This window comes from Rutilus rutilus (assembly GCF_951802725.1).
Source record: "Rutilus rutilus genome assembly, chromosome: 7".
Classification (NCBI taxonomy): Eukaryota; Metazoa; Chordata; class Actinopteri; order Cypriniformes; family Leuciscidae; genus Rutilus; species Rutilus rutilus.
Window position 1 is genome coordinate 8,665,615 of NC_140221.1, and position 16,431 is coordinate 8,682,045.

The window sequence follows — 16,431 nt, forward strand, 5'->3', positions numbered from 1 at the left end:
AAGTTTAAGGTTTCTACATCATTTATATAGTTTTATAGGCAGCAAGTTAATGTGATAAAATGACATGTTTTGCAGCGTGGAGCGTGAAGAGGTCGAGCTGATCAACTCTGGTGTTCAGAAACTAAACAAAGACGCTGAGCCCATTTCTTTAGGGAGCATTCAGTCTCCAGGTAACCATTTTTTTTGTTTGTTTGTTATTTCATTTAATTCAACTCAGGATGTTGTGCAGTGCATTTACCTGTCTGGCATTCATTTGCTTCAGTAATTCATCTAAGTATCAGCATAAAGTCTGGTCTGCATTGCTCACTTAAACAGGAAGAGACCAATTTTTCATGCGAACCATGCTACTTTTCGAACTAAACTGCCAGTGTGAAAGCTCCCCAATAATCATGAATATCTAGTTTATTTGGCTAGGAGCCTCGTAAATATGTTTCAGAATTGTTTTCTTCAATTTTGTTGTATATTTTCCTTAGAAAAAGATGACACTGAGGTCATGTCTACTGAAGTCATGTCCACTGAGGTCATGTCAACCCCGCCATCTAGTACCAACCCGTTTGAGACCAAATCTGATGAGGAGGATGAAGAGGAAGAAAATTCAGTACCGGATCAGGCTGAAGATGATGAAGAGTTTGTGGTGGCTGATATGACCGATCGACTGACATTACTGAAGCAGCGCTCGAGACAGGGCATCGCCATAGATGAGGACGAGGCCGAGGCCTTTGAGCTCCAGCCACTCAGAGCTGATGAAGCTCTCAGAACACGTGAGTAGAAGACTCGACTGCTACGAGCCATCCCTCTCACGTAACTGAAAACTTCATTTGGATAGGGACAACTTAAATCCAGCAAATCAACTTCTGGGATTAACTGTAACCCTGTAAGTGTGTAGAGCTGTTACGACACGTCAATGTAATCGTTGACGTCGATTAGGAAAACGGATTGATTCGACACACCCGTGCTGAATGAAAGGAACCTCACTGGACAACTAGTTGCCTGCCAAGTCTTACATTGTGAGAGCCACAGTAAACTGCATAATTATGGGTTTAGTTTGAATTGCGTTCATCCAAAGAACCTCCGGAGTTGGGTGCGAGATGCGAGGCATTTAAAGTCGTCGTTGGTGGTTGTTTAACTCTTTCCCCGGCAGTGTTTTTAAAAAAAAGTTTCCAGCCACCGCCAGCATTAAAAAAATAAATCATTTTCACAAAACTTTCATGGCCCCCAGAATATTTTGTTGTATGAATATCTCAACATGCAAAAGAAAGAACACAGAACCTCTGCTTTAAAAGAAAACAACTTTATTCTAGCTTAATGCATTCTTTTTTTATCAACACTTGAATGTGGGTAAATGTTTTTTTTTTTTTTACCAACATTTTGAACAAAAAGCTGAGAAAATCACGTTTTTCTCAAAGATTACGTCCGGATCGGATTCAGAACGATGATCAAAACATAGATCGAGTCCATCAACACTCAGTCCTATAGCTCGTCCTGGGTCGACATTTCATTTGGTAATGTTTGGCAGTTTTGATTTATATGCTGTTTAATGTTGATGATCACGTTATTTTACATGAACATCTGCTTACATATGCTATCGCTTGTTTCTGCTTATTCTTTGCCTGTGTTTTGATCTGGAGATTCTGTACTCTTTCAGAAGATGTGTAATAGCGCCCCCTTACCGTATAACAGTGAAAACACGGAAAGCCGGAAAATTCCGTCGGTGGCAGGGAAGCGTCTCATAAATGATGGAAAATTCCGTTAATGCTGGGGAAAGAGTTGACTAAAGGATTAAGTGACTAATTAGAAAATAATCAATAGATTAATCGTAAAAAAAAAAAACTGAATGGATGAATCGATTTTCAAAATAATTGGCAGTTGCAGCCCTATTTATCTGTTGATTTCTCATCTCATTTCTGTGTTCTTTAGTGGCGACACTGAGGCAGCTCCTGATCAACCACATGTCCAGTCAGGAGGACACAGACAGAGACCCCGAGAGAGGAGAGCAACGGGAACACGTGGCGAGGATGGGTTCGCAGCAGGGGCCGGAGAACAGCGCTGCGATCGGGTCCACTGTTGAGAACGGCTCAGAGAGGGGCGAGAACAGAGGGGAGAACGCACAGGAACTGCCCTCCGGAGACACGGGCTTCTTTGAGACGTCTGAGGATTGTGGTGTGTATTTGTCCTGTTTTTTCAAAGTCATCAGGAGGGGCCTTTATAATTTTATGATAATGCGCAGCTGACCGCACATTATCCTGCTTATTACATGACTACGTAACACATTGAAAAGTAAATGGACAAGACTACAGAGTAAATCAAGAGACATGAAACTAGCACAGATATGTAGGACATTGATTGTATGGGACAAGCATCAATTATAAAGTTCAACAGTCATTATAGAAAAATTATTTCCCGCAAGAATTAAGACCAAACATGCTTAGTTATAGAATTATTAATTATTAACTGGTCATAAATAGTGGAGTTAGTTTATGTGATGTTTCATCCACACCAATAGGTGTCAGTATAAAGATGTATAAAAAATGTGTTTAGTATGAATGTAACCCGGGTGGACTAAATTGTCATTGTCATGTGACCTACCTGCGTCAGCCGTTTCCCTGCCATTCACAAATCCTCTCTTGTGGCCTCATGGGATCGAAAAGTATGTTGTATGCACACTTCAGAACCTCTCAGAATTTTATGAATACTTTGAAATCGGACATGCTTCTCTCTTCACCCAAACCACATATTACAGAAAATAAGTTGCACCAGGTCAAAATGACATTTACATTATATATTGAGGGGAAAGTTGCATCTGCTGTATGTGTCAAATTTTATTATTACATTTAGAAATAATGTAAAATACTGGTAAATGAATTTTTTTACAAATATTATAAATATGTATTTTAGTGAATACTAAACTGTATTTTACTACCAGCTTGTGGGAAATGTGCAGCTACACACATAATGTGTGTGTACCTTGAAATGCAATGCCAGTCGCTTTGAATAAAAGCATCTGCCAAATGCATAAATGTAATCATGGCCTCATGTACCACCTTCATTTGGCACAAATCCAAATGTGTGCACTTTGCATATGTTTTGCATATCTTGATTTATTCTTTGGAAAACACTGTTCTGTTTACACTAACTCTGTAAGTAGGCAAGTATGCACGTTTGGAAGCAGCCTACATTCTGCACTACATTTACATTTTCCGTTGACATAACCTGTAACCATTGGTCTCATTCTCTGCCAGTCTCTGCAGGCAGTTACATGGTGCTGGAGGTGTATGGAGGCTCAGGTGAGAGCAGCACAGATGATGACGTGCAGGGCAACAGCGCGGAGCCAGCGGCCGGGGGAGACTCAGGCATTGACTTGAAGAAGCTCCTCTCTTCCTCCTCTCAGAGCAGCGGAGGACCTAACCTCAACAGACAGATCATGACCCACATACGTCTACTACAGGCCAACCTGCAGCACCTGAAGGTGACAGCAAGAAAACCGGCCACGAATATACACATACTCAATGACCAAGAAGTATTTCGAGAGATGTGTCTCACTTAAAATGTATCAATTTGTATTATATAACATGCCAGAACCAAGTGGCATCTGCTAGATATTTTCTCAAAAGTAAGTTTACTTTTCAGGGACAATTATACTGTATTTTAAAGGTACACTTTGTAATGTGTGGCCCTCTAGCGGTTAAAAAAAAAACTGCATGGCATTTAAAATGCATTTTACAAGTTACATAGTCTACCTTTTTAATCAACTGGTGTTGGATGTGTGAAGTCAGTTCTCCTCAAGTTCACACAGAGTAACTACAGGTCACATTAACTATAGACATGTTGTTTAACAACCAGGAAGTGTCACAATACTATGGAAGCTTGTTTCCACCATGGTTTAAAAAAGGTAATTGGAAACAATTCAGACTTTTTTCTCAGTTTATATCTCACAATTCTGAGGGGGAAAAAAAACTGAATTGTGAGTTATAAACTTGAAATTGAGAGAAATAAAGTCTGAATTGTGAGATATAAATTCACAATTTTGAGAAAAAATGTATGTATTGTTAAGTCAAAATTTTTCTTCTTTTTTTTTAATTCTGTGGTAGAAACAAGCTTAATTACAATACTGTCTTTTACTTTCCTTTATATTGTTTTACTATTATTTAAAAACCTAACTTTATTTTCCAATCTGTAAAAAAAAAAAAAAAAAAAACGTTTTGGATATTTTGTTATCTAATTCAGTTTTCAAGGGAGATTCTAGGGGATCCCTGGAGAATTTGAGAGACTATGGTTTTACGAAAGTTATTTTAGCAATAATAATTAAAGAAATGAAAACTGCAAGGTTTTTGCTTTTGTTTTCTTAATATTTAAAAATACCAGTTCTATTTAATCTCCTTTCAATGTGCAAGCTAAGCACACTTACTAGTTCTATGGCTGTTTAGAAAATAAAAAATATATATATTTACTGAACATTGCTAAACAAATACATTTGAATTGAATTGATTTTAAAAAATAAATAATAATATCCCCTAAAAAATTGGCAAAGAAAACTAATATTCTGTAGATAAATAAATGCTGTAGTTTCTGTAAATGTCCAGATAATATTTTTGGCAGCGAAATGACCCCAGAAAAAAAAAGCCAAAAGTTGCATTTTTGATATAAACTTTTCATATACCATTTTTCTTGCAATATATAATTTGGCCGGTATTCCTAAGAATAAATGGCCGTCCTTATATTTAATGACTGAGGGCCCTTGCAAGGTGTTCATTTATATTGGGGTCCTTGAAATGAAGACAGTTTGAAAACCCCTGATTTAATGCTAGGAGATTCATACATTTTAAAGTCTGACTGAAGTGTCCAAATATTTTTTGGGGCCACTGCATGTTGGCAAATGATTTTTAGTCATTAAAAAGTAAACCATAATAATAAAACAGGTACATGCCTGTTTGGCTCAGGTCACAAATTTGAAGAAATACTCAATTCTTTTTTTTTTTTTTTTCTTCAGGATACAGAAATCAAGTATAACCAGCTATGCCAAAGGCTATCAGAGGAAACAGCTACTGACACAGAGGAAAACAAAGGTAGTGCATTTTCTGTCCTTCCTGCCGGTGGTTCGGTGTTGTGCTGTCATTATAAATGCCCTAAAAGAGCTTTCATTTCATAGTTCTCTTGTCTCTTTTTTTTTATCCTTCTTTCAGATAAAAGTTAGTGAAGTGGAGCTCTTTCTGTTTATTGAGACAGGAGGAGACACAGAGACACTGGGCTGCTCCAGCCCTGCTCCTCTTGAAACAATGCTCATGCACGAGACAGAATGAACAGGAGATCCGGAGATTCTGTTCACACTCACGCAACAGGACGACCCCAATCACTCGCTCCAAATCGCTGCACACCAGCAGAGACAAGCGCACGTCATGGTACTTTGAGAACGATTGCCATGCAAGGAAGTTTCATCACCTCTCACTCGACCATCTTTGAGGACAGAAGACAATTCGTTCCTTTAACAACCCTCCATCATTGTCAAAACCATGCTGTCCTGATGGAAAAGAAAACCACAAGATTTGATCTACAAAACGCCCCTAGGTTGCATGACATTTTTTCATTCGGCTAATATTGACTCATCCAATCAAAGTACAACTTGAATGGTCACATGATCTTTTACTCGGGTAGCTCCTCACTAGCATATGTGCTTAATAACGATGACAGTGTGATTAGTTCAGACAGATATTCACATAAACCGAATGCCTGACTTCTGTTTCAATCTGGCATGTGGTATGTGTGACGTAGAAACCATCAGCAGTGAGTGGCGTTGAAAACTTCAGATTGAAGTCCTGTAACACTAGCCGTCACGTGAGCCTAAAATGAGACGTCTCAAAGGGGAACGGGCAATGTTTGCTGACTGACGATGAATGCAAATGATATTAGTATGGAAATGAGTCTGAGGATGGGCTGACGATTGTGGTGGTGTCTCTCATTCCTCCTCTCTTAATAAACCACATGCTATTTAATGAAGCTACTGAAAGCGTTTTCTCTGGCTCGCGGCCATGGGAAAACCGGACCTTTCGTAATGTCGTCGGGTCGGGCTGACGCGACATATTTCCGGCAGCTTGGCCCGACCCATCTTTCGGATTTTCTTGGTTTTGAGAATGAAGTTAAATAGAAAGAAGCTTCAACGCAGGAACTTGATGAAGACCCTTAATGGTCCATTTTAAATGTAATGTATTGTACAATTATGACCAACACTGCATCTCTTACAGAGACTCGTTTTTTTTTTTTTTCTCTCTCTTCTTCTTTTGCATTCTAAAGCGTTCAGTCATGTATTATTTTAACAGAAACTACTAAAAAAAAGAAGAAAAATAAAAGACTGCAAGGTATCCTTTAATATTAATGTAATCTGTATTTTTATTATTCTGTCTAGACGTTTGAGGTATTTTATTATATTATTGAACATTAATATGGTCTTGGCTTTCCGTTGAGAACATGAAATAGCTCTAATAGATGAGATTCTATTAAATTTGACTGAACTGATGTATTGTTCCAAATGGAAAGAAGATATTGCACATTGTGTCTTCATTTTATCACATTTACCTTTTGAGGAGAGTGGGAAGGATATTTTGTTTTGGATTTATGACCAAAAAAGGAAATTACACAACATCTGTAGCAGAAATATATTCAATAAACTGGAAACACAAATGGTGCTGTTCATTTCTCGTACAAATTCTTCATAACGACTGTTTCACATTCACAAGCCGAAACAAACCATAATTGGTGTCCAATTGAAGCATGTTACTGCCTTTGCAGTTATTCTCAATATGAGAGAAGCAATATATACGCCATTTTTCACGTACTGTCCTGCTGGAGCCAGTGTAATTGGTGTACCCATTTCATAACTCTCCATTACTGAGGCCTTTTTGCTTCTTTGTTGCTTTCCCATCATCTTTCCACTTCCTCTTCCCCCTAGTGTTTGCCTCTTCTTCCCTGAACTGGTTCCTGAGGGGAGGGAAATGTGTCAGTAAGAACGACGAGAAGAATGAAATGAGCCTGTTATCTGTGCTGAAGTTAGCGCTCACCTAGACTGCCAGCGCCTGCCACTGTTCCACACGCGTCCAAAAGATGGCAGCCAGTTGGCGTCAGTGTGTGAGCTGTGGTCAAAGTTTGCCCCCACACGGTTGGGCGGAAGCTTCTTGAGCTTCTCTTGCTCCTCTGTGAATCAACATTTAAGATTCCTTATTCATAACATACACAGTAACAGTATATACAGAATACAACTTGCATTTGAACAGAAACCTGGTTAACTACTTAGACTGTGCTAATTATATAAAGAGTAAGATGAACAATGAAAAAAAAGTGCAATAAATAAGGATAACCATAGAAGGAAGATGATGTTTTTAATGTATATTTTTTTCCTCAGTTTTTTAATAGGGCTGTCGATATAACGCATTCATTAGTTATGAAAAATAACGCAATTAAAATTACATTTCATACAGTTGATTGGTGATGGACATGAAGCAGGCCAACAACTCACTGTGTGATATAATATATAATATTATAGAATGCTGTTAGAATGCCCCTAAAATGCAAGATATTGGGGCAAAAATGCCCCTGTATGAGACCAAACTGGTTTGGTCTGTAAATAAATCTAATTACTAATTCAGATGCAGCTTCTGAAAATAATCATGGCCCTTGTAGCCTAAAAGTTTATGTATTCTATGTTGAATCAAGCATTACAAAAAGCAGCTTAAAGGGATAGTTCACTTTGAAATTAATTTTTGATATGTTTTAGCTTACCTCAAGGGCATCCAAGATGTAGGTGTCTTTGTTTCCGCAGTAGTTTCAATTTTGATATTTAGGTCAAACCGTTCTTGTCTGTCAGTCATATAATGCAGGTCTATGGTCACTGTCTCAAAACACAAGCACAGAGTCCAAATTAAAACAATTCCCCATCGTCCAAATGAAACAATTCCCCATCATAAGTACACATTGATGGCCTAAGACACGAAACGAGCGGTTTGTGTGAGAAAACGAACAGTATTTATATCGTTGTTATCTCTTGAACACAGCACACGTCCAAATGATCTGACGGCGCGGGCGGGTATAGATATATACATAGATGTCGCCTTGGCTACGGTTTCGTTCCAATGAACTGCAGTAGAGAAGGCGGCATCTAGTGTATACATCTATACCCGCCCGCGGGCGGGTATAGATGTATACACTAGATGTCGCTTGGCTACGGTTTCGTTCCAATGAACTGCAGTAGCCAAGGCGACATCTATTTATATGTCTATACCTGCCCGCGCCGTCAGATCATTTGGACGTGTGCTGTGTTCAAGAGATAACAACGATATAAATACTGTTCGTTTTCTCACACAAACCGCTCGTTTCGTGTCTTAGGCCATCAATGTGTACTTAGGATGGGGAATTGTTTCATTTGGACGATGGGGAATTGTTTTAATTTGGACTCTGTGCTTGTGTTTTGAGACAGTGACCATAGACCTGCATTATATGACTGACAGACAAGAACGGTTTGACCTAAAAATATCAAAATTGAAACTACTGCGGAAACAAAGACACCTACATCTTGGATGCCCTTGAGGTAAGCTAAAACATACCAAAATTTTATTTCAAAGTGAACTATCCCTTTAAGAAATATGCTATTTTTCTCATTTAACAAAATAATGACTATCTTTTGGTAGTAATTTCTCTGCCAAATTTGATGCATTTATTTAGATTCATGTACATAGATAAAAAAAATAATCGCTTGACAGCCCTGGTTTTAATTACAATATATGTTCATAGAACTTTTGTGAAAAAAACGCATTCAAAGAAATGCACACATCACCGGGGGGTTCATTAATAAAGGCCTTCTGAAGTGAACCGATGCATTTGTGTAAGAAAAATTATAAAAGCAGTTATATAAGCCATTATAAAGCTTGGAAGAGCTATTGGTCTGAAAGAAGAATGTCATATACACCTAGGATGACTTGAGGGTGAGTAAATCATGGGCTAATTTCCATTTTTGGGTAAACTATCCCTTTAAGTATTACATTGGTGAAAGAAAGAAGTGTTTTGCACAGAGATCTTCTCTTTAATATAAACCCAGCCAAAAACAACAAGCATCACCATGAAAGTGAAGTACATACTGTGTTTGAGAAACTCCTGAATTGAGGGGCCCATTTCCTGCGGCCCTTCATCTGGCTCCTCCAATAGCCACGGCGGAACAGCGCCTACAAGTCAACACAGCATGGTCAGCATTACACCTGGGTATTGACGAAATTGTGATTCGATTCAATTCTGATCTTGATTGGGTTTGACATTGATTCATTTGGATATGTATATCAGGTACAGTACGTCAATGTTTCTCAAATTATTCTGAACTAATTCTGCAAACAATACAGGGAACCCTGTCTGTTGGTACATTGCTATAATAAAGGTTACAATGATTGCTTTGTATTCAATCACTTAAAGTCGGCATGAAACAGATGTTGCAATAGTCTTTGCTTCCCTATTGTGATTGTTCCAAACCAATCTGACTTCTGACCTCTATAATGCTGCCTGAATCATGATCATACACTGTTCGCTCATTGGCCAGAGGAGAACTGCCCTTTCTTCTGGAAACAAACTTTTTTGCATTGGTTTCCTGTTATCTCTGTAAAGCTGCTTTGAAACAATCTGTACTGTAAAAAGCGCTACATAAATAAATGCGACTTGACAGAGTGAAACAGCTTCTCAAAATAGAAAAAATGTCGGGCGGGACTTGATTTTGTCCATAAGGAGAATTGATTGGATGGTAGTGTTTGCTACTGCTGTGATATCATGTTGCCGCTTTACTCACCAGTATGAACATTTCCACTGCTGGACGAGTTCTGCAAATACAGACAACAAACCAAAGGTGATGTCTGACATCGTTTATTACTCTAATCAATAATTGTTGCATGTATATAGTATAAGACAAAATACCTGGTAACCAATGAAAGTTAAGCCAAATCCTGGATCACTCCGATGACAGTGTGAGGCGAGATCCTCATGGCTCGGCCCGGGCTGTGAATCCTCCATTTCATAAGATCGACTGTGGGAACTTCTTATCAAACATCAAAACTCATGCTTTAGGCATTACAAACTCCCATTCTGATCATCAAATAACACTAAACCAGCTATTTCTATTCCGTCAATGCTGGAAAATGCATATTACACAAACTTTTAACTGGTGTTAGTCAAAAGTTTGGACACTCATTATTTATTATCATCATCATCATCGTTTTCCACATTTTATTATAATAGTACAGTCATCAAAACTATTAAATACATTTAAATATGGGAATTATGTAGTGTTGAAAAATGTTAAAGAAAATTAAATCCATAAAAGAAAAACTAAATTCATATATGTTTGTCTACAAAACCGTCCAAACTTTTGACTACTATTGTATATAATGTATAAAGATTATGGATGCACCAATCAATCTGCAGCAATATTTCTAGTGACACTTATATTATGTAGAAAACTACCCCTAAAGACAGAAGCATCATAAGTACATTTTAAACCATTTGCTTTGTACTCTTCTCGGTTCAATGACAATAAAGTTGAATATAATCTTACGTACAACCAATGTAATCCGTTATACTCCCCTTCCCTTGAGTTATCTGTTTATCCGTTTCGCAATATCTGCATAAACTGCGTCACACCTAACATATACAATACCTATCAAGATTTTGGGGTCATATGATTTTTTTGAATGTTTTTGAAAGTCTCTTATGGTCACCAATATGGAAGGAAGCTTGTTTCCACAACAGAATAAATAAAAAAAAAATGTAAAAGATTTCCTTTCTCTGAATTGTGATATATAAAGTCGCAATTGCAAGTTATAAGTCCAATTCTGAGGGAATCATAATTCTGACATTTTCTTACAATTGCAAGTTTATATCTCACAATTCTGACTTTATAACACGCAATTGCGAGTTTATATCATGCAATTCTGAGAAAAAAAAAATAAAAAAAAATCACAAATACCTTTTTTATTTGTTAGTGGCGGAAACAAGCTTCAATAGACCAAGACTGCTTTTTTCTATCGAAAATACAGTAAAATCAGTAATATCATGAAGTATTATTACAATTTAAAATAACTGTTGTATTCAAATATATTTTAAAATGTAATTTAATCCTGTGATGGCAAATCTGAATTTTCAGCATTATGACTCTTCAATACAGTCTTCAGTGTCACATGATCCTTCAGAAATCATTCTAATTTGCTGATTTGTGCTCAAGAAACATTTCTTATTAATTATAAAAATATTAAACAGTACAATTGTTTAAATTGTATTAATATGTTAGAAACTTTTTTTAACATTTGATTAATAGAAAGTATTTACTCGCAACAGACATCTTTTGTAACATTATAAATGACTTTAATGCATCCATGCTGAATAAAAGTATTCTTTTTATTTTTTTTAAATGACCTTTAACTTTTGAACTCAAGAGTATTGGAATGGATATAGGCTGTATTGGAGCATTTTGGTAAATGAGTATTGGTGCATCCCTCACGTTTCAGAATAACACTGGTCATAATATTTTACCTGGCTGTTGGTTTATTGCTGTAATGGTCCAGTTCAGCACGCTGTCGCAGTTCTGGATCCGGCTAAGTTTGATTCAGGAAAAGTCAATAGTAATGGCCCATCGTCTCTTTAACATCATTTTCCCAACAAAGGAATTACTTTGACAAATGCATGCTGTTTTTAAAAATGATCATTAACACTGGGGTTTGAAAAAGTCAAAGTTAATATTTTCATTACACAAACAGAACAGACGAGTACTGAGATATGGATACGCTTGGAGCATCCCAGGAAAACAAACCTCTGATAACGACTGAAGGACCTCCAGTCTGTGCTGCTCCTGAGATCGGATCACTGCAGCTTGCTGAGGACGAAAGAAGAGAAGAAAAAAAAACTTAGATGTGGTTCAACTAACCATTAACAACACAAAGAACCTGTATAAAATGTCTTTACCTGTTTAATAAACACATCCTCTTTTTCCTCAAACTGTTCAAGAGCCTTGGAAACCTCAGACTTGAATCTACAATAAAGGCATTCTTCGTTTATTTCATCTGAAAAACTTTTACAGTATCAGTATACTTATGTTCTAAATGCTAACATGATCACAGCCATTTCCAAACCACAAATAAGCAAGAAAGCTACCTCTCAGTTTCCTCTTCTGTTATGATAAACTTGTCTCGTAGTTTGAGATCTGCTTTATTGTCCCACCAGAACTTGTGCGTGTTTTTCCTGTGCTCTGGGCTGAAACGAAAAGCGCTCTGTGAATTGCATTGCATTACATGCGTATCTCAAATGTTGTTGTGTGTGATCTTACGTGCTCATGTGCTCCAGCAGTCCTCCATACAGCACAGTGATGTTACTGTCAGTCACGTGTTTCTGCACCTCCAGCGCGCAGCAGTAACACCAGAACTTAACGTCATGATGGGGACTGTATTTCTCCACCTGAGGATTTTTGATGGTCCTCCGTGCTTCTTTGACCTGTAATAACATATGGGAGTGTTATATATGTGCAGACGCAGAGATGAGCTCGTTTATTTCAGGTAGTGACTCCAAATAGTACTTCGACACTTAAGGCATACAGGGTATGCTACTTGTTGTCATTGCTGTATAGACCTTATTCACAGCAGCGCCATCTTTGATTTTCAAAGGGAATGAAAGCGAGGCTGTGAGGGATAGACGTACAGTATCTCTTCAGTGGGTTGTACTGTTAGTTTGTGTGTTTTTGGATTGTTCTGCTTATGATACACTGTAAAACTATATTTTCGAGAAATTTCAGTAGACAAAAAAACTTCAAACGTGAGCTGTGGAAAGTTAAAACTGATCTAGGAGCTTTATTACACTCACTCCTAGATGCCATTGAAAACACGGTATCTCTCACAGCCTCGCTGTCATGGCGCTGCTCTGAATAAGGTCTATGGAAACTTTTACCTTTTAAAGGTAATTGTCACTTTTTCTCTCACAATTATGACTTTTTTCTCAAAAACAGAGAACTGTGAGATATAAATGAACAATAAAAAAGTAACGGTCACTTTCTAACAATTATTATTATTATTATTATTTTATTGGTAATTCCTTATTTGTATCTCACAATTCTAAGAAAAATGTTAAAATTGCGACTGGAATCGTGAGAGATAAAGTCAGAATAGCTGACTAGTTTTTGCAATTAATTACGAACTAATTATGACTTTCTCAGAATTGTGATATTAAAAATTCGCAATTACCGTTTTTTTTAATTATTGTTCCTTGGCGGAAACAAGCTACCATACATTGCAAAATGAAAAAGTACTGCTATTATATTTTATTTTTTAAGAAGACATTTTGTGGTTATCTGCAATCAGCACACCCATTCATAGATATTGATGTTAACAATGAACTGAACTGACTTCATACAGCCACTAAAATCGCTTTGGCTTGATTAAAATGAATTTCAAAAATGGCTCACTCTTTTTGGATGTTTTGTTATTTAATACAATCAAATTCAAACATTATCCGATTGTGACTTAAGTGCCTAAATCAGTATCGTCAGCTAGTTGTTTAGTTAGCACACTTACCTTATCCATGAATTTGACAAGAATCACTTTAAGTTTACTCTGGTGGCTTTTCCCATGAATGTGTCCTTTTCCAGAAAAATCAGTTTTTCCGCAGATCGAGCAATAAAATGCCCCCATTTGACAGCTTTGGGTTTGTTTCTTCAGCCACTGCAAGCAAGCGCTAGCATGATGTCAGAGCCCGTCTACGGAGAGCCTGTCCACTCCCTATTAAGCCCTATTGTACCGAATTTTGGTTGTAGTTCCACCAGAGTTCCACTGGGGGGCGCTCGCCATGAGTGCAAAATGAATGGGAGTCAATGGGGCTAGACGGCTAAATTTGTCTCTTTCACCCGATTGCCGTTGAGAAATCTCAGATGTGATTGTAGATTTTGCAAGTTCAACATGGGTTTTAGGTCGAAAGTTGAATGAACGAGTACTTATGTCGTTTTGATTTCTTACAGGTTGAGTTGTTGTTGCCCATAACACGCTAGCATTCTGCTAATGACGTCAGCATTCTGACGTCATTGACATTTTGAAAGACTTTTTTAAAGCAAATAAGTGACTCTAAAAAATCTAACACCCAGCAATGTGTAATTTCTTTGCATCTCCTTTCGAATACAACATTCAAATTACTAGACAAAAAATTATATCCTGAGAAAAGTGGATTTTGAGGGGTATACCGCCATTGACCTCCATTCATTCTGCACTCGTCCTGTGAGCGCCCTCATATGGAATCAGAGTGGAACTGCAACCAGTTCAGAAGCCGGAAGTGTAGTGAGAGTGAAACTTCTCGCCATATTAGACATTCTCTGATGATGTTTTCGTCTTCTTTCTTCTTCTTTTGTGTTTTGACGGTTGGCAAACCAGCTTGAGGTGCATTTCCGCCACCTACTGGGATGGAGAGTGAAGCCTCGTATACCTTTCTAATCAAATCTGTATCTCTTAAACATTTAAAAAGAATATCGTACACCCTTAACTGTTTCTGTGCATTCTGAAATATACTCTGAACTGTAATGACATTGATTTCCAAATCTCTTAATTTTTCAACATGCTGATTTCTTTCTCTTTTATATGCCTACAGTGTAAAATAACCTGTTCAACTGTTTCTGATTTTCCACAATAAATGCAGCAGTCTGTCTAACATGTTCCTATAATATGCAGTGAATAATGAAGGTTAGTGTGTCCTATATGGAGCCTGGTCATAATAGTAGGCCTATCTTCTCTTCTGTTTCCATATACTGTACTCTTCTATCAATCTACTTTAGGTTGAATGCTGAATAGGTGTCTCCCTTTTGACTCTTTATTCCATTCTTCTTGCTACATATTTCCAACTACTGTTTTAATAATACATTTTACTTCTGGTGTACTTAATGGAATTTCTATATCAACCTCCTCTCTTCCCAATGCTGACTTGGCCAAAAATTCTACTCTTACTCCTGTTTGATTAATTCTATATAAATTCTGTAAGATTTCACATAAAATATCCTGTCTTGAATCTGATTTCCCACTATTTAAACAGTCTAATGCTGAATATGAGTCTGAATATACTACAACATTAGTAAGATTTCTTCCACCCACTGCATAGCCAACAGAATTGCCATCTTTTCTGTTGTGAATACATATGTGATTTGATAATCTCTTAGCAATGCTATATCTTAAAAAAGGAATAAATATAGCTGATGCAGTAAAACCAGAATCTGGGTTTTTTGACCCATCAGTATAGATTTATACTATTAAAATAATCTTGTTTCAAATATTTATCCACTATTATTAATTATTTTGGCATACATCTTTCCTTTTCATTTAACGTGCAACTTAAGATCTACTATTGGCATTTGGAACAGCCAAGGGGGGGTATTAGGTATTATATACTGTTGAGCTTATTTTTATGTCATCAATTCCTAACTTCTTGGAATCTGTTTCAGCATAATTATAATTTACATTTTCATGTTTCCAATTTTTTTGTAATACTTCTTTGATGGGTTTCAACATGCCCCCTTATAGAACACCAGTATGCCATCTTTAACTCAAGTCTCCGAAGGTCTAAAGGCAACTCCGCCATTTCCACCTGCATCGCTGAGGCTGGCGGTGTCCTAAAAGCTCCACTTCCTATTCTTAGTGCTTGAGACTGAATACCACTCATTTTCTTTAACAGAGATACTGATGCCGAACTATACTATGCTGCCGTAATCTATCATTGTATACAGTATATTCTTTTTTTAATGCCTGTCTATCTTAAAATACTGATTCCTTTTTACATCTATCCGTTGCTTTCTTTATATGTGATGGAAAAGTTAGTTTTGAATCCATCCATACTCCAAGGAACCTAATTTCTGAAACCTGTTCTAACATTTGACCATAAAGCTGTATTTTGATATTTGGAGATTTCTTCTTTTTTGAGAAGCATATCGCTTTAGTTTTTTCCACTCACAGTCTAACACTCCACTTATTTACCCATTTTTCCACTTCATTAACTGCTTTCTGCATACTACTTTCCACATACGCTACATTTCTTCCCCTTTTCCATAACGCACTGTCATCCGCATATAAAGAGTTACCTATTCCTTGTCCAATCATTGTAAATATGTAATTTATCATTAAATTAAATAATACTGGGCTATACATATTTCCTTGTGGGGTCCCATTATCTATTCAATAAGTCCTAGACTAACTTGTTCTAACCCTTACTTGTATAGTTCCATTATAAAAAGTCCATTATAAATGTTTCCTTTAATTCCCATCTTATTTAATTTTATTAAAAGTCCCTCTTTCCAAATCAAAGAAAACCCTTACTAACACCTCTTTATTCACTACTGCCTTTCTAATTTCAGATTCTAAACATATTATTGAATCCATTGTATTACAGCCTTTTCTAAAG

At 37.0% G+C, this 16,431-nt stretch overlaps 2 protein-coding genes across 6 annotated transcripts in view; one reads left to right on the forward strand and one right to left on the reverse strand.

Moving 5' to 3' along the window:
• arhgef12b (Rho guanine nucleotide exchange factor (GEF) 12b) overlaps positions 1–6,663 on the forward strand; it is an 83,083-nt gene extending 76,420 nt beyond the window's left edge. For 2 of the 3 annotated variants that reach the window (XM_084414019.1, XM_084414018.1), the window contains 6 exons: positions 76–170; positions 474–761; positions 1,918–2,160; positions 3,240–3,466; positions 4,988–5,063; positions 5,224–6,495. In XM_084414019.1, the coding sequence (XP_084270145.1) occupies positions 76–170; positions 474–761; positions 1,918–2,160; positions 3,240–3,466; positions 4,988–5,063; positions 5,224–5,297 (1,003 nt within the window). In that variant the 3' untranslated portion in view covers positions 5,298–6,495. Of the gene's footprint in view, positions 1–75; positions 171–473; positions 762–1,917; positions 2,161–3,239; positions 3,467–4,987; positions 5,064–5,180 lie in introns of all 3 variants that reach the window. The other variant, XM_084414020.1, reaches the window with a different exon arrangement.
• Positions 6,634–14,402, reverse strand: cenatac (centrosomal AT-AC splicing factor). 3 transcript variants are annotated; one of them, XM_084414024.1, is made up of 12 exons: positions 14,366–14,402; positions 13,575–13,739; positions 12,338–12,501; positions 12,166–12,264; positions 11,977–12,043; positions 11,825–11,887; positions 11,548–11,609; positions 9,937–10,057; positions 9,812–9,842; positions 9,120–9,203; positions 7,050–7,182; positions 6,634–6,969 (listed from the first exon to the last, which is right to left on the reverse strand). In XM_084414024.1, exons 2-12 carry the CDS (start codon positions 13,689–13,691, stop codon positions 6,864–6,866), a joined length of 1,047 nt encoding a protein of 348 aa, XP_084270150.1. In that variant the 5' UTR covers positions 13,692–13,739; positions 14,366–14,402; the 3' UTR covers positions 6,634–6,863. The 3 variants fall into 3 exon arrangements, with proteins under 3 accessions (XP_084270150.1, XP_084270149.1, XP_084270148.1); XM_084414023.1 differs by lacking the exon at positions 14,366–14,402 and having other exon boundaries at positions 9,937–10,054; positions 13,575–13,765; XM_084414022.1 differs by lacking the exon at positions 14,366–14,402 and having other exon boundaries at positions 13,575–13,747.
• Between the last annotated feature and the right edge of the window lie 2,029 nt (positions 14,403–16,431).